The 25,438-nt window shown below is 33.1% G+C and overlaps 2 protein-coding genes across 6 annotated transcripts; both read left to right on the top strand.

The window, feature by feature from the left end:
* The first annotated feature begins 3,639 nt into the window (after positions 1 to 3,639).
* LOC125868290 (binding partner of ACD11 1) lies at positions 3,640 to 8,053 on the top strand. Of its 4 annotated transcripts, none has more exons than XM_049548925.1 (5): positions 3,640 to 3,758; positions 5,681 to 5,812; positions 6,699 to 6,774; positions 7,213 to 7,326; positions 7,417 to 8,053. In XM_049548925.1, the coding sequence occupies exons 2-5, from the start codon at positions 5,697 to 5,699 to the stop codon at positions 7,846 to 7,848; spliced, it is 738 nt and encodes a 245-aa protein (XP_049404882.1). In that variant the 5' UTR covers positions 3,640 to 3,758; positions 5,681 to 5,696; the 3' UTR covers positions 7,849 to 8,053. The 4 variants fall into 4 exon arrangements, with proteins under 4 accessions (XP_049404882.1, XP_049404885.1, XP_049404884.1 ...); XM_049548928.1 differs by having other exon boundaries at positions 3,643 to 3,758; positions 5,695 to 5,812; positions 7,420 to 8,053; XM_049548927.1 differs by having other exon boundaries at positions 3,658 to 3,758; positions 7,420 to 8,053.
* Positions 8,054 to 8,542: 489 nt separating this feature from the next.
* Positions 8,543 to 18,230, top strand: LOC125867493 (sucrose transport protein SUC3). Of its 2 annotated transcripts, XM_049548012.1 has the most exons (15): positions 8,543 to 8,591; positions 8,623 to 8,979; positions 13,718 to 13,783; positions 14,235 to 14,333; positions 14,416 to 14,480; positions 14,563 to 14,647; positions 14,732 to 14,765; positions 14,867 to 14,966; positions 15,208 to 15,283; positions 16,329 to 16,688; positions 16,835 to 16,978; positions 17,142 to 17,375; positions 17,514 to 17,577; positions 17,655 to 17,698; positions 17,860 to 18,230. In XM_049548012.1, the coding sequence occupies exons 2-15, from the start codon at positions 8,704 to 8,706 to the stop codon at positions 18,025 to 18,027; spliced, it is 1,815 nt and encodes a 604-aa protein (XP_049403969.1). In that variant the 5' UTR covers positions 8,543 to 8,591; positions 8,623 to 8,703; the 3' UTR covers positions 18,028 to 18,230. The 2 variants fall into 2 exon arrangements, with proteins under 2 accessions (XP_049403969.1, XP_049403970.1); XM_049548013.1 differs by lacking the exons at positions 8,543 to 8,591; positions 8,623 to 8,979 and adding an exon at positions 14,079 to 14,139 and having other exon boundaries at positions 13,753 to 13,783.
* The last annotated feature ends 7,208 nt before the right edge of the window (positions 18,231 to 25,438 follow it).

Genomic DNA, 25,438 nt, shown 5'->3' with positions numbered 1-25,438 from the left:
CTATCAGAAATAACTTATTTACCTCCTAAAGTAGGGATAAAAATTACGTACACACTGCTTTTCTCACACTCTATTTGTGAATTACATTGATATGTTATTGTTGTTTCATGGTGTAATATACCACAAATACAATAAATTACAGTTGAAATAAAATGACAAAAATGAATAAATAAATTTTTAGGCTAAGACACGGATATCTCGCTCTTGTTAAGGAGATTCAAGCCACTGCGACATAATCTACACCGATCCAGTAGTAATACTCTTGACTTGTCCCCTCTAGGATACAACAGTCCAACAACGTAACGTCGTACAACTCAAGCAACTCCGGATTAGTTGAAGAGTCCAAAGCTCCACAAAAAGAACACATTCTTCAACATATAAACACTCTCTTTTGTATAGTGAATATAGTTGAAGACTTAGAATATTTTCTATGTCTCAACTCTCTCTTTCACTATACTAACCTCAATATAAACTCAATATAATACTACTCATCTAATTTTTCACTCTATATTTTCTTGTACATCTCTTGTTGTTTCTACTTCTACCCAACACAAAGGAATACCACACTATTTATAGTTGATGAATACTTCCTTACAATGAATAGGAAGATAGTAGGTAGTAAATTTGCCATATGAATGACTCAAATGTTACATAAGTTACAAGACATAAAGATAGAATAATGGGTGAAATGAAGAGTTGGTGGTTACATAAGTTACCAAAAAGCTAATGACCACTTTCTTCCACAATTGACGAGAGTAAAAAGGCACAAATGTAATGTCCACCAATAGACATAACGTGATATATAATGTGACATATAATATATTTTTTATTAATATTTAAATGTCACACCAACATATATTGTGTAATTATTATGAAAACCATGGAGTTCTACACTTATTTCTAAAGTTGAATAACAAATAATTTTTTGTGGAGCATAAATTTATATTTTTACGATATAATATCTCACAAGCATGCCACAAAATTCATAACAAGTTATGTCATACTGCACAACTTTATTTTTAAGGAATTTATGTCGAGTGAGACAAGAGTTCAATTTCAGAATCAATAAGATGTGCCATAACTACATAACTTAATTCCTAAAGTGAGGCAAGATAAATTCAGTTTCAAAACCCACAAGATATGTCATACTACATAACTTAATTCCTATTGAATTTATGTCCAAAGAGATAAAAGTTTAGTTTTAGAATCATATATTATGCCGTAAAAGACATTAATTACTTAATTCTTAAAAAAATTATGTTGAGCGAGTCAAGAGTTTTCTTAACTTATGTTGAGCGAATTAAGTCCTAGAAATACTGCACAATTTATACCACATAACTTAATTCCTATAGAATTTATTCTAACAAAATAAAATTCTCTAAACTTATGCCGAACGAATCAAGTCATAAATAAAGATACTTAACACACAAATTTTCATTAAATGAATAAAAATTAAAAATCATCATATTTAATAATAAAAACTTGTTGTTACTCCTGAGTCCTTTTTTATTTGTATGTTTTAAATCTTTTTTGAGCAACTTTCACATATAGCAAATTTTCATTAAATGAATAAAAATTAAAAATCATCATATTTAATAATAAAAACTTGTTGTTACTCATGAGTCCTTCTTTATTTGTATTTTTTAAATCTTTTTTGAGCAACTTTCACATATAGCAAACACAAAAATCATATTTGTATGCTATAACTATAGTTTGCATAATTGCGCTCCATAACAAACTTTATGTTTGGCCATTTCGCTATTTTTTTTCCACCTGGTGTCCAGAGCCCACATTGGAGCTCCGACTAAATCCGAAACGTGCACTGCAGGGTCCATTCGGGGGTGGCGCTCCCAAGAAGATTTTCTCCATACCCAGGGCTCGAACTCGAGACCTCTAGTTAAGGGTGAAGTACTCCCACCAGTGCACCACAACCTATGTTGGTGCTATTTCGCTATACATATATACAAAAGAAGCTGGCTATTTCGCTATACATATATACAAATTAAAGAAGCTGACTATTTCGCTATACATATATACAAAAGAAGAAATTGTATAATATGTTTCGGTATACATATACAAAAGAATCAATTGTATAATTTGTGTTTGTATAAAGCGAGAAAGAGAGAAAGACAAAAGAGAACTGGGTAGAGAAATATTTGTATTGTATAATTATAAGTGTATAGGACGAAGATATATGTATTTGCATGTGTATATACAATTTTCTCTCGCTTTATACAAACATAAACACAATTTATACATTTCTGTTTGTATAAAGCGAGAGAGGCGAGGGAGAGATTGGCGAGCGAGATCTGGGAGAAGGGAGAGAGGGGAACAAAAATATATGTATATATATAATTTTCTCTCGCTTTATACAAACACAAACACATTTTATACATTTGCGTTTATATAAAAGCGAGAGAGGCGAGGGAGAGACTGCCGAGAGTGGCGAGCGAGATTCACCAGGGAGAGAGGCGAAATAACAACAGTTTGCTACGGAGTACAATTAAATAAAACTATAGTTATGACATTTAATTTAAATTAATAGTTTGCTATTATATACAATTTTTCCATCTTTCTTTTTTTTGCTATAGTATAGTATTCGCGTTATATTTTAGCAGCTCTTGATGTTTTAGGATAAGAAATGTAGTTTGTTTGTATGTGATACATGATATGTAATCAAATTTGTGTTTTTTTGAAGTGTGTGTTTCGTTTTAAAAAACAAAAACAATGTGTTTATACGAAAAAAAAAAATTAAAATAATGCAGAGAAAATCAATATTCTATTCTTTGCAACGTATTACTTACACTTATATATGTCAAATCTCTTCTCTTTAATTATTATGACATATTTTACGTAATTAATTTGACTATTTAATCAATATTAGTAATTTTAAAAAAAATTTAGCCGCATGAATCTAATATTTTTTTAATCATTTGTTCAATTACTTATTTGAAACAAATCATAATCTAAATGATTAAATAGCATTTACTAACAAATGTTAGAAAAAATAATAATAAGTAATTTCTTTTAAAAAAGAAAAGGGTAAAAAATTTCCTTAAACTATGTGGAAAGAATAAAAATGTCCTCCGTTTATAGTTTGGCTTAAAAATATCTTCACCGTCAATACTTTTGTTCAAAAATGCGTTTAAACTATGCGAAACAATTCCCTCCGTTTGTAGTTTGGTCCAAAAATGTCCTTGCCATTTGTAGTTTGGTCTAAAAATGCTCTTATTGTTATTTAATGGGGTCAAAAATGCTCATTAGCCAAATAAATATATTATTTATTTTCTTTTTTATCACATTCTTTTTCGAATAATGTTTTTTTAAAAAAAATCAGCAAATGTTATCTTACTTCAATTCAAGAAAAAATAAAGAATGAAAAAATTTCCTATTTTATTATCATTATTTTTTATTGTTATAAAAATATAAATTAATGATGAATATACTATAATCTTATTACTTATATTATGACATATATTATATATCGAAAGGGTACATGAAATTATTCTATACGACTCATTTATCTAGTAATGCTAAGAAAAATATCCATACAAATTTAAATTTAATCAAATTTCGATACCACAGTGTGTAAACTTAAAAAAGATAAAATGATTGAAGAAGTTGATTAAACCTGTGTAAGTGTGGCGCTCACCAACAAAAGATACTTCATATATACGCTACCGAATACAAAGCAACTTCACTCGCAGTTTTCATACCGACTCCTCTCTCTCACACTTTTCATCTCAATACAAGAGAAGGTATATTCTTAGATTTATTCATCAGCTTTATCAATTACATTTATCAACTTTGATCTCTAGTTTTTTTTTTTGTGTGTGTTTTCAGTAAATTGTGTGATTTTTTTCGAAAAAAGTGAAAATTGGAGTGCTATTAGTTTGGATTGTTTTGCTGAATTATTGTTTGATTTGTAGAAATCGTGTTATTTCATTCATAATTATGTTGTTTAGATCGTTTATGGTTCGGTAATTGGAAAGTTTGGTTTTGAATTGTTGGTAGTTTGAGCATTATAGTTGTTTGCTATTAAGAAAAAGCAGAAGGTGTTTTTGGGTTTTAGTAGTTAGGGTTTGAAGCTGTTCTTGTGAATTGTTGTGTTAATTCTGAAAGGAAATGAAGGAAATGAAATTGAACTTATGGGGTGAACCAAAATCAAAATTTGTTATGTTATCTTCTAAAAAAATAAAAAATAAATCCTCTATTGGGGGTATATTTGGTACTAAGAAAAATGTTGTTTAGAAAACAAGTCAGTTTCTTACTTATTTCCCAGTGTTTGATAAGTGAGCCACTGGTTCAAGCTGTGGAAACAGTCTCTAATGCAGGGTAAGAATGAGTAAGGTGAACCCTTGTGATCCGGTCCTTCCTCGGGTCCTGTGCGTAGTAAGAATTTTAGTGCACCGGGTTGCCTTTGATAAGTAAGCAAGCAAATATTGTACTAAAAGCATTTATATCATAATATGGATGTTGCTGTGTGGAGGAAGAAAAGATTAATTTGTTTTTTGATGTTGCAGAAGGTGTTTCTGGGTTTTAGTAGTTAGGGTTTGAAGCTGTTCTTGTGAATTGTAGTGTTAATTCTGAAAAGAAATGAAACTGAACTTATGGGGTGAACCAAAATCAAAATTTGTTATGTTACCTTCTAAAAAAATAAAAAGAAATCGTGTATTGGGGGGTATATTTGGTACTAAGGAAAATGTTGTTTAGAAAACGAGCGGGGTTCTTACTTATTTTTCAGTGTTTGATAAGTAAGCCACTGGTTCAAGCTGTGGAAACTGACTCTAATGCAGGGTAAGAATGCGTAAGGTGAACCTTTGTGGTCTGGTCCTTCCTCGGGTCCTGTGTGTAGTTGGAATTTTAGTGCACTGGGTTGCCTTTGATTAGTGAGCAAGAAAATATTGTACTAAAAGCATTTATATGTAATATGGATGTTACTGTGTGGGGGAACAAAAGATTAATTTGTTTTTTGAACCTGCTGTATAAGTCGATCTATTGATTGCTAGATTGGGAGACTTTTATCAATTAGTCTGAATATATTGTTGACTTGTTAATAATCTGTTGTATTTTCTCTATTTGGGCATTTTTTGACTGCTCGATCCTGAGTACTTTTGTTTTCTTTAGCCAGTGGGATATGTTTAAAAGCATTGAAGTTGGAGATTTAGTGTTAGTACTCTTAATAGGATCTCAAAAATGTTTCTTTCCAACATTTTCTGATTAATCTGAACCAGATTCTGTAACATAGTGTAGCTTTTGTTTGATAAAATTGTGCTTTGCTTGGTTTGACTGTTCGATGGACATTTTGTCGCTTCTTAATATGGGGGCATATAATGTGATAATGACATCTTTGTTATGAAAATCATAGGCCCCTTTTGGTCCTTTGATGAGTACGCCTGGTGTAATTAACACTAGCAGTTGTCTAGACTCTAGTGTGATTTCTTCTTTTTGTATATTATTAAATTTGCAAGCTTCTTACGGGAGATGACTAGATGCGTGAATGTAATTAATTTCTCCCCTTTTTTGGTGTTTATGAATTTATACTCGTATCATGCATATATCACAAATTAACTCAGGCCTGATAGTTTGGGTTCCGATGTAGTTGATGGTCTAAATTGTACAAACTTTGCTTTATCTGATGTCTAATTTCTTTGCTCTTGGTAATTTGTCCATGAAGCAGAGTTAAATCAGCAGATATGAATCCAGGGGGTTATACAGCAGAAGTTACAGGTCTTTCCCCTGCTGCTACTGAGAAGGATGTTCAGGAGTTCTTTGGTTTCTGTGGGGCAATTGAACATGTTGAGATTGTCAGGTGGGATTACATTACAATTTTATTAATCATACCCTATATTTCTGTGATGATGATTTAAAACGAAAAGAAAGGGAAAAGATTGGAAGGGAAATTATGAGTAGAGCAATATATTTTGATCTCCAAAATAAATGTATCTATCTGTATTGTTCTTTTTTTCAATTCCTTCCAATTCCTCAAGTTCAAACCCACCCCTCAATTTTATTTTACATACACTACAAATGATAATCTTTTGTAATATTCTTAGATTGATATGTGATCGATTAACAAGTTTTTCTGCCACTAATTTTTGGTTTGTTATTATCCTGTTTCCTTTTTTGATCTCTTCTGAAAATGTATGTTATTGTAGAGAAAGTAAGCATTTGGTTGTCAGTGATAGGCATCTATGTCTCTTTATATAATTTGGTTTTGTCTGTGACATGAATTATTTGATTTCTGGGAAAACTGGAGCTCTAATTCACATTGTCTATTCTGAGAATTCGTTATTGTTGCAATGTCCTCTAGCAAATAAAGAGCTGCAAGAATTTCACGTATGGTACTCTTTACTTTCTTTTTGCCCTTCGAAAGTATGATTAGAGCTGTTTACAGAGTCTTTTCTTTATCAACCCCTATTTCAATTGAAATTGGAAGAAATCATGGTGGAGCTCTGAGCTCCACTGAAGTCTCTTATCGCATTGCGCGAGCTTTTACTCCACCAAACTGTTTACAAATGACTCTTGCCATCAACATTACTATTTCAGTTGTTATTCTACTGATGATTAATCATGTAATTGAGGAACTTTCTCGGTCTCACAACATACATCATGTGTTCCATTCCTTCTTTTTGCTTCAGCTACTGCATATAAAATTTTGGTTACTGATTGAGTGTTGCTCGTGGTTGTGAATGCAGAGCTGGTGAACATGCAAGTACAGCCTATGTTACGTTTAGAAATCCTCATGCATTGGAAACGGCTGTCTTACTGAGTGTAAGTTCCTTCAGATTGCTTATTGATCTAGTGTACTACATAGTAAATAAGGTTTAGGTCTCAGAATTAGCAGCCTACAATTGTATTTCCCCTTCAACTTGACAGTTGCTAATTCTGGTTCTATGTGGTGTATAACTGAGTGCATTCTGTTTCACTTCCCTTATGTGTTTCATAGTGTGTGAATTCAAAATAGTTTTATCTGCCGGATGTCGTGCTGATACTACATTATCTTAAAAAATGATACAACTTTGGGAAGCTGTTGTTTGCATTTTATCTAATGCGAGCAAAGAGGTAATGGGTGGTTTTACAACTGCGAACTTAACTGTTATTTATGCTCATCTCTTATATATCTCTAGTTCAGAGCATAAACAATTAGCTTATTTTGCTCTATGATAGTGTGTACTAGAGATAACATAGTAGTGCTCACTCTTCTTTCAGGGAGCTGCCATTTTGGATCAACGTGTGTGCATAACCAGATGGGGTCACTATCAAGATGAATTTGATTATTGGAATCATTCATCATGGAAACCTCAAGAAGACTGTCATTCAAGTGTATGATCTTCTCCCTCCTGCTTTCCTATCTACTCATTGCGGTATGAATGGTGAGGTATGTATTTCTAATGAGTGGAATTATATATCCAGCAGGATTCCCAAGGACACTATTTTGTTTCTTCTGCTGGGGAAGCTGTAACATTGACTCAAGATGTGGTTAAAACCATGCTATCTCAAGGGTATGTTCTTGGAAAAGGCGCATTGGGAAAAGCCAAAGCTTTTGACGAATCTCATGGGCTCTCAGCAACTGCAGTCTCCAAGGTTGCTGATTTAAGTGAGAGAATCGGCCTCACTGACAAGTTCTGTGCCGGGGTTGAAGTGGCTAGATCCGTGGATCAGAGGTATCACATATCAGATACCACCAGATCAGCTGTTTCAGCTACAGGTAGAACTGCCATCTCTGCTGCAACTGCTGTTGTCAACAGTAGCTACTTTTCCAAAGGAGCTCTTTGGATGTCTGGTGCACTAAGTAAAGCGGCTCAAGCTGCAGCTGATTTGGGTAGCCGAGGCATTAACAAATGAGTACATTTGAGCAATTGACATGTAGCTTGGAGTCCTTTATATGAGAATGGTATTAGTTCTATGGGTTGTGTGGTGTAAAGTCGCGAACTAAGTAGATTGGCCTAATGGTGTTGATTCATCTGGAATCGAACTGTGTTTCCTTTCCGTTGTTGTTTGGATATCAGGTCGATGTTGTAAAGAACATATAGTACACTAATACGTTTAGGAATTTCCTTTTCAGTTTTGCCTTTTTTTCCCCTTCCCTTTTACTGGTTTTGCAATATGCAATTGTGCTCAAGTCCTCAAAAGAGGAGAAATTGTGTATGTATCCCTGTTGTCTATTATGTGGAGTTCATTAGAGAAAATTTAGGAACTCTAACTTAGGGACAAAGTCAATTTTTCCCAGTTCTCTTCATTGTAAAATCATCCTTCAAGATGAATAATCTCTTCTCCCTACTTTTTTCTCACCATTTTATATAGTTTTATAACATTAACTTATTTATATAATGAAACATCTAAACTACCATATTTTATTATGTGCTGAAATATTCAATAGAAACATGTCACTATTATTAACTATTTTTAACTTTATGTGAACATGTTAAATTTGGTATGTCACAAAAAGATCCTCGTGTCATGCCACAATACCAAAATGACATAACAAGGAAAGTAAAATTCTCTAGTAGACTCAACATCACCGTCGGTGTCCTTACGTCTTCTTTTTTCCTTTGTGAAAAAGTCAAGCACCCACCTTTGAATCCGACGTCGTTTTCCCTCAAATTAAAAACATTTCAGGCACTTTCACAATATCTGAGCTTCATCAATCTCCATTTCCAGATCGAATGTGAAGCAGATCCCGATTCATTTGCCTGAAAAATGGATGCGGTATCGATCAGAGTACCGTATAAGAATCTGAAGCAGCAGGAAGTGGAATTAACTAATGTTGATGAATCACGGTTTACACAGTTGGAGATCCGTAGTGATTCCTCATCTCCTAGGGCTTCTAATGGAGAAATGAATGATTCTCATCTACCTCTTCCTCCTCCGCCTGTACGTAACAGTTTGCTTACCTTGATTCTTAGTTGCACCGTCGCTGCCGGTGTTCAGTTTGGATGGGCTTTGCAACTCTCTCTCCTTACACCTTATATTCAGGTGCAAACAACTATTTGTCATCCATTTTGTATTACTTGTCATGTTTGGTTTAGTCATAGTCAATTTGAGCTACATTAATTCAAATATTAGGTGTTCGAATATGAAAAATACTATAAGTTGCAATCCTCCTTCTAATATATTAATATGATGAAAAAAAATACTATCTTAAAATGTTGGTCATTTTAAGATAACAGTGTTGATTGAAGTTTAAAGATGTTAATTTCACTTGTTTACAAGCTCTGCTTTTATTTGTTTGACCGGATGTGGAGTTAGAGATTGGTGTATGTATTTATACTAGTGATAACAACAACAACAACAAACCTAGTGTAGTCCCCATAAGTGAGCATCTGTGGAGGAGGTAGAGAAACTATTTTTGAAAGACCCTTGGCCCGAGTAATGCACAACAAAGCAGTTAAAAGGAAAATAGGAAAGTAAAGAGGAAGTAGAAAATATTAGAGAAAGCATAACATAGCATCCAGAAAACTGGAACAATAACAATAACTAACTAATGTGATAACCGAAGCGCACTAATAACGAGGCATAACAAAAAACGTAGTTGGAAGCAAGGTAGCGCTGCAAGACACAAGGAGTGTAGTCTTTTCATGGGAGTGCTAAGTTTCTGCCTAAATCTTGCCTCCAGCCGAGGCCACGTCAGTGGATAAAATTTACAGCTGCAGCAATGAGAATCTAGTTTGAAAATTTCCAACACGAATTTTCAGGAAAATTTACTTGATGTCTTTGATGCTTGTATACAACAACAACAACATACCCAGTGGAATCCCACAAGTGGGTTCTCGGAAGGGTAGAGTGTACGTAGGTCTTACTACTACCTCGTGGACGTAGATAGATCCTCGGCTCGTCTTTAATGTTTTTCTAGAAGTAGAAAAAAATATCCTGTAAATTGAACATTTAGGGGTCGTTTGGTAGGGAGTATTAGGAGAAATTTTCGAAGTATTATGTGTGTTCTGTTACTTTATAAAAAAAAAGTATTATGTGTGGTATTATTTAGTACTATGTTTGGTAGGAATTTTGGGTCTATCCTACATGGTATTATAGGGTGTATAACTAATACCTTCCATTTGGTAGTATTAGTTTTAACACCATGGGACTAATCTAGGTAAAGACAAAAATACCCCCTCAAATCCTTTTAATCATTTTGTTTATTTTCTTGATTTTATGTTTTATATTTATACTAATAAATTTATTTACATAAATTAGCTTACAAATTTTATTATTTAGATAGAATTTTTTGTTTCTAAAATATGAGTTATTTAATCTATTTATTATTAATATAAAATATTATAATCCGACTAATATGCTAATGTTGATGTATGAATTTAAGAACAATTCATAAGTCAAATATTGCCTCTTAACGGAAGTCCATTAAACATTACACAAGTAATCTAAAACAAGAGCATATATATATATATATATAAAACATCTCGAGTATAAAAATAGTTTAATTTATTTTGCTATATTTTTTTTTTTTAATTTTATTTTATGATAAAGAGTTTTTTTTTAATTTATTGATACAAAACAAAGTTCAATAAATTTTCTCTATAAATTATTATAGTTGTGTGATCTTTTGAGATATTAACTCCAATTTATTACGATGACAATTATTTACTCTCAAATAATTTAAGTGAGAAAATAGTGAACATGACAATAAAATTTTTATTCTCCTAGCTAGTTAAAATGCTATAAAAAAATAATATTGTCCGTCAATTATCTACCTTGACCCAATTACATGAAATAGAAAATCCCATAATAACTCAAGGGTATTTGGAAAGAATTTTTTTTGTAGAGTTTTAAACCACACACAAAACTAGGTAAGAAACAATGAACCAAACACTTGATAAAAATAATCCCTGCATTACTAATCCATGCATTACCAATCCCTGCTTTACTAATCCCTGCATTATTGATCTTTGTACCAAACGACCCCTTAATGCCATGTGGTTCACATGAACTCTCTACTGTATTTCATTTGCAATTTTGTTTTGGTGGTTGAGAATGCATAAACTGTCTCAGTGATCAGTTCACTTATATTTCTTAGAGAAAAAGAGATCGGTAATTGACTAAAGGTTCTTGGTATACATAAAATATTATTGACATGTATCAAAGCAGGAAGAGGAAATTAGCATAAAAGAGCAAATTATATTGTGACCTATAGACGAGCACTTTTGGTTTCCTGGTGAACATGATATTTAAGGATCTTTAGAGTCGAAGACCTCTTGAAATAAATTCATTTTGTAGAAGCTTCAAGCTCCTCAAGTTGAAAAGCTATTTCGAAAGAGAACCCCTGTTTGCATGTCTTAGTATTATACCAATTGGAAGCTATTTAGAATAGTTGAGTGGTCCCAGTTGTTTCTTGATGACCGAGAAAGTCCCTAGGCCAGTGATACATGGTTTGAAACAAATGGATAATGGGCGCTCCTCTACTCTTCTCCACTTAAATACCATTCTCTTGTTTGCGGCAGGATTAGCACCCTGTGATGTGCACCTAATCAACACATTATCTGTTGTGTGTTGTGTTGTTACTGTTGCGTCCAAACACACACACAAGTGTATGTAGTCATGCAAGTAATATAGTGACTCTTGTTAGGAGCCGAATGTCGAACCTACAAGGACAAGATTGCTTAGCAAATAACTAGCTCAAGTTAAACTGTTAACATGAACAAGTGCGGGTCTAACTAAAAAAGTTTATGTGTTGTAACTTCCAATGTAAAGTAAATTGAGAGAGGACTTAAGGACTTGGGTTGTAAACAATGAGAGGGGAATTCTGGGGTCAAGGCATACTTCACAATCATGTATAACACTAAATTCTTGGTTGGTTAAGTTACCTATCCTAGTTGTTGATTCATGGGGTTGATAATATGGTTATGGTCTCTCGAGCCTCTAACCATCTACCACAATTGGACGCCTAACTACATTGTTGAACGGGGATAGGTGAACCAATTTCAGAGCATTAAGCTATCTTCCCGTATTTGAACCAAATGAGGCGATCTAGGTATATTCCTATCCTAGGTGTGAATCTATCTCTAATCCTAATTATAAATTAGAACTCATTCCTTATGTTCTTCGTTCTAATCTAAGGGTTCGTCTCCCGAGTTCAGAAAAGGTTTATTGATTTACTCTGATGGTAGCTAAGCATTAAAGTAGTAAGAGCAAGAACATAAGAACAGTCAATAATGTTAAACCACAATAACCAGCTCAAAACAATGTTATACAATCATGTTTAGTCGCCTCAGCCCTAGAACGAGGGTTTCTAGCCACTAATGATTCAAATAACAGTTGTATGGATTGAAAAATTCATACAAGAATTGAAGTAATGTGAAGAGGCAAGAAAGAACCCTAAAATAACTCCCTCAGTCGTCCAAGAGTTCCTCTCCAATGTAGGTCCATTAAAATATCACATAAGTGTCCTATTTATAGTAGAAAAGGAGTGCAAAAAGCCGGTCCCAGGTCTGGGCACGGACTTATCGTGGACCTTGCTGTCTGAAAAAGTCAAAAAACACTGCCCAAGTCCATGGCACGGAATTGGTTCACTACAGCGCATTTTTTTCTCCAACTTCTATTTTCTTGTTTTTTTCATCACTTCCCGTTCATCCAATAGCTTCTACTCCTATGCATTCCATCTTCAAAATGAACTCCTTCAACTCCAACTTTAGCTCAATTCATATGCAAATCCATCCTACACGAGTTAATCACATCTGTTAGTTTATGGACGCAATCACTAATAAAACATGAGAATACAATAGAATTCATTCGCGAACTAACCTATAATATGGGTATAAAATGTCATTTGGACGTATAAATACACCCAAGATTACTTACCTCTAGAACAAAGCCCTGAGGATTGAGTGGGTTCCAGCTTCTAATAGTTTCGTGTAATGAGTACTTCTCATGGGTGACGAGTAAGTGCTTATGATGAAAAGGCAACCTTGCTGAGAAATCAATAAAGAGGGATTACGACAAGGTGGTAGCTTCTTTTTGATCCTCACCATCTGGTATATATGTTTTAATAATTAGATTATATGGTATATTTATTTGTTTCTGTACACATTTTCTTTAGGTAGTAAATAATTTCATTAATGTGGCAAAATTCCTGTATTTAAGCCTTATTGGTTGGTATATGGTACAGTTGTGTTGTTTCTGTACACACATTAATGTATGACAATCGTATTTGTGTTGTACATCCAGAGTTTCCATGATCAGAGTGGTTTATCATATACCTTTCTCCTTTTGGTCAAACCTAAACAGTTGTACATCCGAGAACAGTTTCTTTCTGTATCAAAATTTGATTGTTATAAGGGAATAACTTAAATTTTAATCAGTAGAGTTTCACATAAAAAGTTTCAGCAAATAGCATTCTTTAATAGCTTAATGGCCTTTATATACAGCTTGCAGTTGATATCTTCCCCTTTGGAAGTTAATACTCAATTTTCAAGAAAATAAGAAACAGAAAGCAAAATTATGTTCATGAAGTTACAGCTTGGTCATGAAAAAAAATTCCTTTGAAGGTTTGAATTTTCTAGAGTAATCTCTTAATTGCAATCATGGTTCCAGTGCAGAAATGGTCTTTAAAATCGATAGCTGTTTTCTGCTAGCCTCAAGCAATAACTTCTTATAATTTTCTATCTTTTAGTGGCTTCATTTTTTTATTTTTTATTTTTTTTTGCCTATTTCTAGTTGAGCTTCTTCTTTGCCTAAAATTTTTCATTTCTATGTTTTGCAGACACTTGGCATAGAGCATGCCTTCTCTTCTTTTATCTGGCTATGCGGTCCTATTACTGGCCTTGTGGTAAGGTGTTCGAATATCATGGAGTTTTATTGCAGATTACTTGGTAAAATGTCCATCTAAAGTGATGAATGTCAGTAATTAGAATTTAGAGCTGTGAAAACAGCTCTACTGAGATAAATTGCTGAAAATATAAGATGGGGATAACCTTTGCACCTGCAGAACCAATTGCAAAAGCCACACTTATTGAATTTCTGTGGACTCATTAAACAAGAATTGTTAGACTTCAGCCCATTTACTTAAAATTGTAGATAGTAACTTCTTTTTTTAACTTTCGGATCTCTGCAAAATTTGTCAGCTGTTCCTTGAATTAAAACTTTCTATCCTTTGATCAGTAAAACGAAGTTGCCAGATATATGGTACATACAAAAAAAACTTATATATTGGAGAAGTTTCTCCAGCAGCTCCGTTGATTATTCAACTTATAAACTTGTCTTCTTGGATATTCTTTCAGGTACAACCTTGTGTAGGTATATGGAGTGATAAATGTCATTCTAAATATGGCAGAAGAAGGCCTTTCATTTTTATTGGAGCTGTCATGATCTCTATTGCTGTAAGCATTTAGCAGTTATTTTTATCCTATATTGAATTATTTGGTTCCAGTTAAATCGGCTGAACTAAATCTTGTCGTTTAGGTGATAATTATCGGGTTTTCTGCAGACATAGGATACTTATTGGGGGACACAAAAGAGCATTGCAGGTTTTAACTTCCTCTTGTTCCTGTAATTTTTTGGATTATCTGAATAGGCTGTGAAGTCTTTGATTATTGTGTGAAAATGCAGCACTTTCAAAGGCACTCGCTCAAGAGCAGCCATTGTATTTGTCGTTGGGTTTTGGATGCTCGATCTTGCTAATAATACTGTGCAGGTTAGCTTCTGAAAACTTACTACTATTTCTAGCGGTGTAGATGATTCTAGTAGATGTTACACTATAGTTGTTTTATGTTGGCAGGGTCCGGCTCGAGCTCTTTTGGCAGATTTGTCAGGTAAAAGTTCCGATAGTTGGAAGAATTATTTTTTTTCAATTAATTGATACAGTTCTTCTTTTGTTGCAATTTGTTGAAATGTCTTGGGAACTTTGTTGTAGGTCCTGATCAAAGAAATACCGCAAATGCTGTGTTCTGCTCCTGGATGGCTGTCGGAAACATTCTTGGATTTTCTGCTGGAGCCAGTGGAGGTTGGCACAGGTTTGCTGTTTATTGCATATCTGAAGTGGCATGGTGATGTTTTATGTGTGTGCGCTTATGTAAAAAGATAGCTCACAATCCACATCCTGCTTGAACAATATCACTTGTTCAGCATTCTTCTTGAGGGCCATGCCTTTAAAAGTTGTTGAGCTTTTGGTAGCAAAAATGTCTTCTCAATTAAGATTTGGTTAAAATATTACATGCTTAAGGTAGTCTTTGACAAAACTTTGTATCTGGACAGATGGTTTCCGTTTTTGACAAATAGAGCTTGTTGTGAGCCATGTGGAAATCTCAAAGCAGCATTCTTAGTTGCAGTGGTGAGTTAACTGCCCTCGATAGAGTTTTTGTGTAGATATAGTAAATTCTATTTTTGAATCTTGATTTTTGAGATCATCTATTTTACTTACACACGCTTTTTCTACCTTGTTTATGTACATTGACAAAACTTGTTGCTAACAAAACATAAAAGGAAGTTTCTGGATCTACTCGTCATATCCTGCATCCTAGATAAAGATTTTCCTCGAGCATCTTTTGTAAATAATGTCTTAAAACATTAATCACGTCCTCTTATGCATCTTGCCACTTGCTACTTGCTGATATACCTTTTTTTAAACCGACTGATACTATTGTTGAACATTGGCTTCTGATATTAGATAGAGTACAAAGACAACATTTACATCTCAATCCCTAGAGGGGTTGGCTAGTGGCGACAATAGTAACATAAACATGAAAATGACTAACATAAACATAAAGGGGTCAACACAAACATGAAAACCAGTAACCCTTAAGTACAACCCATGAAAATGACTAACATAAACATAAAGGGGTCAACACAAAAACAAGCAGTAGATAGCTTAAATCCTTGCTAGCACTGCCGATTAACCCAAACCAAGCTAGATTTAGAATAAGAAAGAAATGACAAATTCAAATAGAAGCAATTAGTCCACTCAAGTATTATCTTTTTTTTTAATCGTTAATAGGTTAATATTGATAATCCTGCAATTGCAGAATACTTATATAGGAGCTTTACCACAGACGATGTAAAAAAAAAGTAGTAATATACCAGTGTAATCTCACAAGTGGGTTATGGGGAGGATAAGATGTACGCAGACCTTACCCTTACCCCTTTGTGGGATAGAGGTTGTTTCTGTACTCTCGGCTAAAAAAGAAGTACCTCATTGACGCTCCAAAAGGTAAATGTGTCAAACAAAGTGGAACTGGGGGAGGCTTTTTGACTATGAAGAACTAGTTCTATGCTTAAGCTTGAACATAGTATAAATGAATTCTTCTCTGGTGGTGTTACTGCATGTTTTAGTACCATCATCATTCTGTCATTCAAAGTGCTCTCTGGACTGTTAACAGGTCTTTCTGACTCTCTGCACGTTAGTAACTCTCTACTTCGCCAATGAAGTCCCGCTGTTACCCAAGCAATATAAACGCTTGTCAGATTCTGCTCCTCTCTTGGATAGTCCTCAGAATACTGGCTTTGACCTTTCTCAATCGAAAAGGGAGCTGCAGTCTGCAAATAGTGTAGCAAATAATGAATCTGAGATGGGTCGTGTAGCAGATAATAGTCCAAAGAATGAAGAACAGAGACCTGACAAGGATCAAGGTGATAGCTTCGCTGATAGCCCTGGAGCAGTTTTGGTCAATCTGTTGACCAGCTTACGTCATTTGCCTCCCGCAATGCATTCGGTTCTCATTGTCATGGCTCTGACTTGGGTAAGTAACTTCCTGATTTTTCTGATTTAAGCTTTTAACTAGCTGTACACATTTTCAATTCGCTGTATTTTGTGAATTTTATTCTTTAGGTTTCTTGTAGTCTTTCCACTGCAGCTAATTATCTATCTTTCTGTTCTTTCAACCAGTTGTCCTGGTTTCCCTTTTTCCTTTTTGACACGGATTGGATGGGGAGAGAAGTCTATCATGGGGACCCGGAAGGAGAAGCAGATGAAGTAAATGCATATAACCAAGGTGTCAGAGAAGGTGCATTTGGTTTGCTATTGAATTCTGTAAGAACTCAGAATTGAGAATAACTAGTTATCCTTTATTTAGATCCAACAATAGGTGATTTGCAGCTTAACTAGAATTAATTATCCATTGAGAGCTTATTTATGTCTCTCATGGCTGCCCCACTGACGTCTAAGTTATTGTGATGAATCTCCCTGTGAGCAGGTTGTTCTTGGCGTTAGCTCCTTTCTTATTGAGCCAATGTGCAAGTGGATTGGTTCTAGACTTGTTTGGGCTGTGAGCAACTTCATTGTATTTGTCTGCATGGCCTGCACCGCTATCATTAGCGTGGTTTCTATCAGTGCACATACGGAGGGAGTCCAACATGTGATTGGTGCTACTCGATCAACTCAAATTGCTGCTTTGGTTGTTTTCTCTCTTCTTGGCATTCCTCTTGCTGTAAGTTTTTCTATTACTACATATATTTTTGTACCTGTTAGCTGCTTATCCAGTAGATGCAATATTTTATATCTGGGGATATTGATACTTCTGGATGATAGTTCATCTTTTCATGCATTTTGCTTTACATGCCTGCAGGTAACTTACAGTGTCCCTTTCTCTATCACAGCAGAGTTGACAGCTGACGCTGGTGGTGGCCAAGGTATTTTCTTCGATCCATTAAAATGTCATCATGTCTTACTCGATGAGGCGATTATTGAAACTGGTATGCTTTTGCAGGGTTGGCAATAGGAGTCCTGAATCTTGCAATCGTTGTACCTCAGGTAACTTTGCCTTTATATCTCTAATTATTCATAATCATTGTGTATGTGTGATATTGAATTTCATTGAAATGCTTAACGCATGACATAACAACAACAACAACATATATACCTAGTGTATGTAATCCCACAAGTGGCGATGACATAATTTTCTATTTACTTAGATGGTTGTCTCGCTTGGTGCCGGTCCATGGGATGCTTTATTTGGTGGAGGAAACATACCGGCATTTGTCTTAGCATCTTTAGCTGCACTTGCTGCTGGAATTTTTGCTATGCTCAGACTACCAAATTTATCAAGTAATTTCAAATCAACTGGCTTCCATTTTGGTTGAGTAAATTTATTCTGTTATACACATTACACATTACACATCTAGTTCATGTTACTGAAGTAACAAAAAAATAGTATAGTTTAGCCGTGATAGGTATCTGATATTTTTCACTCATATTCAATTCATTTTACCCCAATTTTTGACTCTCTTGTATAATGTAAAATTGTCATCTGTAATGAGGAAGAATGTTGATTACTCTTTGTGAATAACTGGATATCTCAATGATTTGTCGCAAATCAGTTTTTTGTATTATTTTATGGGGATGGTGCGGTTGCAGGGCAAACCATTGTAAACCTGTGAAGACTTCAATCCGCCCCGCATAGACCTGCCACCCATGAAATAAAGAGTAGAAAGTTAACAAAAAGTCTCACACGTAAAATTTTAAGACATTATTATGAAGTTTCAAATTTGTAACTTTAAAATAATGAATATATTTTCAAAAGCATGATTGAAAAGTTGCATTTACAACTGTTGATTGATTTGTTTCACCCTAAATCTGATCCATTGTACCTAATTTTGCTGTACACAACTGTTTTTTTTCGTTTTCCACCCGGGGGGTTTATAGCTGTTGATTGATTTGTTTCTGCCTAAATCTGATCCATTTTACCTAATTCTGCTGTACATAACTGTTTTTTTTTTGGTTTCCCATCCGGTGTTCGGAGCCCACATTGGAGCTCCGATTAAATCCGGATCGCGCATTATAGGGCCCATTTGGGGTAGCGCTTCCAACAGAATTTTCTCCATACCCAGGGCTCGAACCCGAGATTTCTGGTTAAGGGTGAAACACTTTCACCAGTGCACCACAACCCAAGTTGGTGCTGTACACAACTGTTATTTGGTTTGTCTGCTACTCAAATAGATATTCGATCTCTGAATACTGCAGCTCAATTAATTAATTGGAGAAAACGACTTTTGCTTAAATACTTGCAAAAGTATATAATATGATGGTCAAATAGAAATATAGGCATATGGTCACTGGAACAATTGTACTATTTTGGCTACCACTATTTTTTTTTCTCTTTCGATTTAACTATTTGCTATTCGAAATTATTGGTTCGATTAATTTAAATTTAGTTATGGGGCGGATCAAGAGTGGTTTGTGCAAGTTCACGTCAATTCAGTAGCTTTTGCTCAGATATTATATATATATATTAAAGTTGAACTAACAGAATTTAAATCCCAAAAGCATGAAAGAGGTCATGATATAATAATATAGTAATGTCATATGAAAATAAATGACACAAAACAAGATAGGGTAAAAAAGAATAATTTATCAATATTAAAGAACTTCTGCACAGGTGATTCTACTAAAGGACATGAAATAAGATCAATAAAATAAGGAGTACTACTTTCTAGGTGTTCAATTTATTTATCATGTTTTGATTTGACGTAGAATTTTAAAAAGTAGAAAAGACTTATAAACTTCATGGTCATAAACATGCTATTGGCAAAAATAGAAAGAAACATTTTTTTTAAACAGATTAAAAAAAAGTAAGAAAAATAAATTGAAATAAAGTATAACTTAGGATGGAAGTAGTAGAGGGTACAAAATATCAAATCAAGATTCACAGACCTTACAGTGTTATATATATATATATATATATATATATATATATATNAAGTAGAAAAGACTTATAAACTTCATGGTCGTAAACATGCTATTGGCAAAAATAGAAAGAAACCTTTCTTTTAAACAGATTAAAAAAAGTAAGACAAATAAATTGAAATAAAATATAACTTAGGATGGAAGTAGTAGAGGGTACAAAATATCAAATCAAGATTCACAGACCTTAAAGTGTTATATATATATATATATATATATATATATATATTATATTCAGATTATTTTTTGGCATATTTGTTAGTTGCTTCTTATGAATATGAACACTAGATTCGTTTACCTAATAATAAGAAGCAAGCATGTGACAAATCTGCATGGAAATTGGAAAACCCTAGTAGATTATATTCTTCTATTTTTTTTATTTTTTAAAAAAGTTTAAGTTATGTGCACTGAAGGTGCAAAAATTATTTATATAATTAGGTCACTTATTACGTAATTACCAATAAATTTCTTATAAAGCAATATTCATTTTGTCCTAATTTATGTGAAGAAAATCGAAGTATGAGGATTCATTAGGTTTGGACTATACATGAATTTGACTATATATTTTTCAAATATTTTAAAATAAAATTTACATATGAAAAATATACTAAAAGTACTACAAATCAACATAGTTGACGAGTTAATGATTTTTAAAACATGAGAAAGTTATAATCAAAGACTCCTCACATAGTAACCCCTTCACATAAAATGAAACGGAGAAAATATACCGTATTAGTAATTTGAGAAAGAAGTAACTATATAACCTACTATGACATATTAAAATTTACTCATAGTATAAAAGTATTTTTAAATTATTGTTAGTGTATGCATCTTAAATAATTTATATTATATTATGTATAATATAACTAGAAGAAAGTTAGATGAAGATCAAGTTAGTGATTCGTGAATTCTTTTTTGGGATCATGTGAAGAAAGGATAGATTATCTCTGGCATCATGGCTGGATAATTTGGCATTATATTATAATTCTGAATCTTCCAATATTTATTTCTTAATCTTATAGTTAAAAAATCTAAGTGGAAATATTTAACTATATTTATTTAAGTGACAAATAAGCCTATGAAATGGCTACATGGTGGATTCTGAAACTGAAAACCCATTATTTAATTTCAATAAGTAGTATTCTCTCCGTCCCAAAATACTTGTTACAGTTCAATTCTCGAAATCGATTTTGAATAATTTTTAAAATTAAATTGAATTAAAATAATCTAATGTTATATAGTAAAAATATTCAAAAACTATACGAAAAATATTATAAGTCACAGTTCTTTCTAAAATACTAATTAAATTCTGAATATTTAACTCTCGAGAAACGAAAAATGATAAAGTTTTTTTGGGACAAAGAAAGTACATGTTGGATTATATTAATATTGGAATAATATCAGAATCTTTAGCCTTGTTATGGATATGGAGGATTATAAATTATAAGGTAACATGTGGTGGCCATTAACATGGAATTATTGCAATTAATTAACTACTAATCTATGAAATACTTGCTTTGTGTCAACGGTTTGTTTATTAGTATTCTCTACGTCCCATATTAATTGTAAAGTATTATTTTTTTATAAATTAATTTGAATAATTTTTATAGTTAAATTATATTAAAGTAATTTAATATTTTTAAAAATTATTATAAATTACAATTTTCTTATATCAGTTTGATGAAGAAATATATTTAAAATGTTAATTAAAATTACGTAATTAACTTTCGAGAAGATTAATTTGGGTGGAGAAAGTATTAAATTAACTGTTTGTGCAGAAGAAAAAAAAAAGAGTTAATTATAATTATAACAAACAAAGGGTGATGCAACAGATATTTGGATCTAAGTTCGAGGTTGCTTCTTGGAAACTGGAAAGTTTACACTAACTAATCATACACTTTTTTTTAATATAGATCACCAAATTTTAGGAATGAAAGTTATACTCACTTACAGTATAATTTGTTTATAATATTATTATTATTATTATTATTATTATTATTATTATTATTATTATTTAACACACTATAATAGATCGACATAATTACACTATTATAAAATTGTCTTAAGAGGTTAAGTAAATATTTTAGGGAAAATGATGTATTATAGCAAACTATTAATTCAAAAGAAATGTTATAGCTACAGTTTAATTTAGTTCGAATTCGTAGCAAACACTTTGCCATTCAAAGAATCTCGCTCGCTACTCTGGAATCTCGCTTGCCTCTCTCACTTTATACAAACACTAATGTATAAATTGTGTTTGTATAAAGCGAGAGAGAACTGTATATACAAATACAATACAATACAAATACATATCTTTTCTTCCTATACACTTATAATTATACAACTACAAATCTCCCCCTGCCCAGATTTCTTTTGCCTTTCTCTCTTTCTCGTTTTATACAAATTACAATGTATAATTTGTGTTGTATAAAGAGAGAGAGATATATTTGATATACAAATGTTTTAATTCGATTTAATTGTATACAAATTCAAATTTTATGCAAATAAACAGACACAATCATTGATACATATACATAGTAGTTACATATATACAATTATCTAACCTATATATATATATACAATCACTGCGCTTATATACAAACGAGATGCCTGCCTACGATTTATACAAATCAGATGCTCCATAGCAAACATAACAAAACTGTAGCTATAGAGCGCTAATATTATTTTTATATTTGCTATTCCTAAAATTGGCTCAATATTTTACTATAAAAAATTAAAATTAACTACGAACTTGGTTGCTAAGTCATTGGCAGCTAACAATTCTTTTTGATATTTTGTGTTATTTTATTTTGCTATTTAGCTATAGAATTTGACTGTTGCTCATTGAATTTTATTTTTCCATTAGATGAGGCTCACACATATTCTGCAGTACCCCCTCCATGAATACTCATTTGGTATGAAAAGTTTGTAATGTTAATTGAGTACTCGATTCTCCAATCGATTGACTTGAAATAAAACCTGAATATTAAAAAAAGATGAATTAGCGGATCATAGACCTAAGTCGAAAGCATGCCTGATTTCTCTCCAAGCTACGGAACTAACAAGTCTATTAGGTATACCTGAACATTCTTCGTCAGGGGCTGAGTTAATATACAATCCTACTTTAGAGAATTTCCTTCGGGATAAGTAGGATATGGTGCCACAAATTGCCTGGCAAATCGCCAATCGATTTGCCGATCCAACTACGGACAAAACACCACGCCCACGGGCTCGGCCGAACCGAGCCGCCCAGGNTTCGTCAGGGGCTGAGTTAATATACAATCCCACTTTAGAGACTTTCTTTCGGGATAAGTAGGATACGGTGCCACAAATTGCCTCGCAGTGCTTACACCTCTCACCTATCGAAATTCTGTTCAAAAACCTCGTCCAAATTCTTATTTTTCTTTAGTAGTATTTTTGTATATGTTCGCATGAGTAGTAGCTATGCTGTCCTTTTCACTTAAAAAAAAATAAAATTAGTTACGAAATATATTATTAATCTATCACTATATAACTCATAGCTAGGAAAATGTTTTGATAATTCATCGTTAAATAAAATTAAAAAATATTAACCCTACCTTTATTTTTAGATTTTTGTTGTGTTCATTTTTAGCTAAATGATCAATGGACTGGAGATTGGATCTTCCAATAAGTTAAAAACAATCTTCTTGAAAGGCCTATATATAATTTTAATTCATCCATATATTTTCCAATCAAATATGTCACCAAACACATGATATAAACATAATTATAGTCAACACATGACTCAAATTTATCAAGAAAAGTGAAAGTGATATTGAAAGAAAGAGGATGATAGGGGAAAAAAAGAGAGATGTACATGTGATCAAAATTTGTAGGGCCAAGTAAAGAATAAATACAGGTGACACACACATATATATAATATATAGTAGTACTTAGTACAATAAAAGTTTTAAAAATTTTAAAAGTTTTTGAAAATTTTAAGAAGTTTTTGAAAAGAATAAAGAGTTTTGTGTTTGATGCTAGGGAGTGGGTGACAGTAGGTCACATGTTTGCTTACTTTCTTGACATGTATCTATCTATCAAAAACACAAAAGGACTATAAAGATAGTGAAATAAACACCATCATGGAAAAGAAAAGGAAGTATCCAAAAACTAATGGTGGGTACACACTAAATTCAAGAATATTTTGGGACTCATTTTGGTTACTAGGATTAGAAAAATAAACAATATATAACATATCCAGCGTGATTCTACAAGTAGGATTTGAAAAAATAAATAAAATGAACACAGATTTGATTTTTTTCTTATCAATCTATTACAAGGTAAATATTATTGTGTTTCTGATAGACCCTTGGCTCGGAAGAGAGAAGGGGGGTTATAAAAATAATTTTGATATAAAAATGGATGTTATCTTATACTGTGTTTGGCAGAGATTTCATTTTGGATGTAAGCAATATTGATAACATTTTATAAGGATATTTCAGTATTATTTTATTTTTTATATGGAAATCAACAAGGAGCAACTTACATGAATATGACCTTTAATTACTTGGATATATATACTTGAAAGAAATAATTCAAATTTCCAAAATAACTTTGATTTCATATTTTGAATTTTTGTTTATGTTAAAAATTATGGTGGCACGTAAGATTTTACATTATAAAAAACTTAAATACTTGTTTCAATGTGTTGAACCATATAATTTTTGACAAGAGGGTTGCTTGGATGGTAAAACCTTTCACGTCCAACCTTAAGATCATGAGTTCAAGTCACCAAGACAGCAAAAAGAGTGGAAGCTCCTAGAGAGGAATTGAAAAAACATATTCCACGAACCCAAGACCAAGACCGAGTCCAAGATCCCAATCCCAAGACCTGAGATCCAACCTCGACCTAGCTTCGTCCCCAAGATCGAGATTCAAGACCCAACCTTGATTTGATCCCCACCCAAGACACCTAACCTAGATTTGATCCCTACCCGAGACCCAACCCTGACAACAATACTTTACCTGATCGAGTCTCAAGTCGGGGGTTGTTTAGTCTTGTGCCGATTAAGGGTCGGGTTTCATGTTGGATTGGGCATTGGGTCACGATTCAGGGTCAGATTCGGGTTGGGGTCTGGTCGCAGGTCATCCGAGAGGATTTTGTGTCGATTAGGGGCGGAGCCAACATACATTCAAGGGGTAGATCTAAACCCCCTTCAGCAGAAAATACTACTTCTCTGTCCCATTTATATGACTTACTTTCCTTTTTAGACAGTCTAAAAAAGAATTACACATTTCTATATTAAGTAACAATTTAACTTTAAACTGTCCATTTTACCCTTGATAAAAATGATTTATAATCACACAAACTTTTATCATTCATTTTAGACCACAAGTTTTAAAAGTCTTCCTTTCTTTCCTAAACTCTGTGCCGAGTCAAATCACTTCACATAAATGAGACGTAGGGAGTACTATTTATATATGGTTAATTTTTTTTTTATGTATATATAGTAGATGTCGAAACCCCTTCGGTCAGTTCATGGGTTTACCTCTTTAGATTTTGAACTCCCTTGTTAAAAATTCTAGTTCCGCCATTGATGTCGGACATTAGATCCCAGGTTAGGATTGATTTGGGTCAGGGCGGTTCTCGAATTGGGCAACCTGGGGTGGGGTAGGGTGTGAGGTGGTAGGTTGAGGCACTAGGGATTAGGGGCATTTTGGTGAATTGGGGTGGGTGGGAGGTGAATGGTGAAGTGGGAAGAGAATTTTGAAAAATGTTTTTCTTACGTACATTTTAGTAGAAAATTCATTTTCCTAAATTGGATAATAATAACATTATTGAAAAAA

This window comes from Solanum stenotomum, chromosome 6 (genome assembly GCF_019186545.1).
Source record: "Solanum stenotomum isolate F172 chromosome 6, ASM1918654v1, whole genome shotgun sequence".
NCBI lineage: Eukaryota > Viridiplantae > Streptophyta > Magnoliopsida > Solanales > Solanaceae > Solanum > Solanum stenotomum.
This window is presented reverse-complemented; position numbering and strand designations above follow the sequence as displayed.

Excerpts from the sequence above, each read along its gene's own strand:
- LOC125868290 (XM_049548925.1), top strand. The coding sequence starts at position 5,697 with ATGAATCCAGGGGGTTATACAGCAGAAGTTACAGGTCTTTCCCCTGCT. Across the intron at positions 5,813-6,698 it reads GAACATGTTGAGATTGTCAG|AGCTGGTGAACATGCAAGTA; the intron begins GTGGGATTACAT and ends TTGTGAATGCAG. Across the intron at positions 6,775-7,212 it reads AAACGGCTGTCTTACTGAGT|GGAGCTGCCATTTTGGATCA; the intron begins GTAAGTTCCTTC and ends CTCTTCTTTCAG.
- LOC125867493 (XM_049548012.1), top strand. The coding sequence starts at position 8,704 with ATGGATGCGGTATCGATCAGAGTACCGTATAAGAATCTGAAGCAGCAG. Across the intron at positions 17,376-17,513 it reads TTCTTGGCATTCCTCTTGCT|GTAACTTACAGTGTCCCTTT; the intron begins GTAAGTTTTTCT and ends ACATGCCTGCAG. Across the intron at positions 17,578-17,654 it reads TGACGCTGGTGGTGGCCAAG|GGTTGGCAATAGGAGTCCTG; the intron begins GTATTTTCTTCG and ends ATGCTTTTGCAG.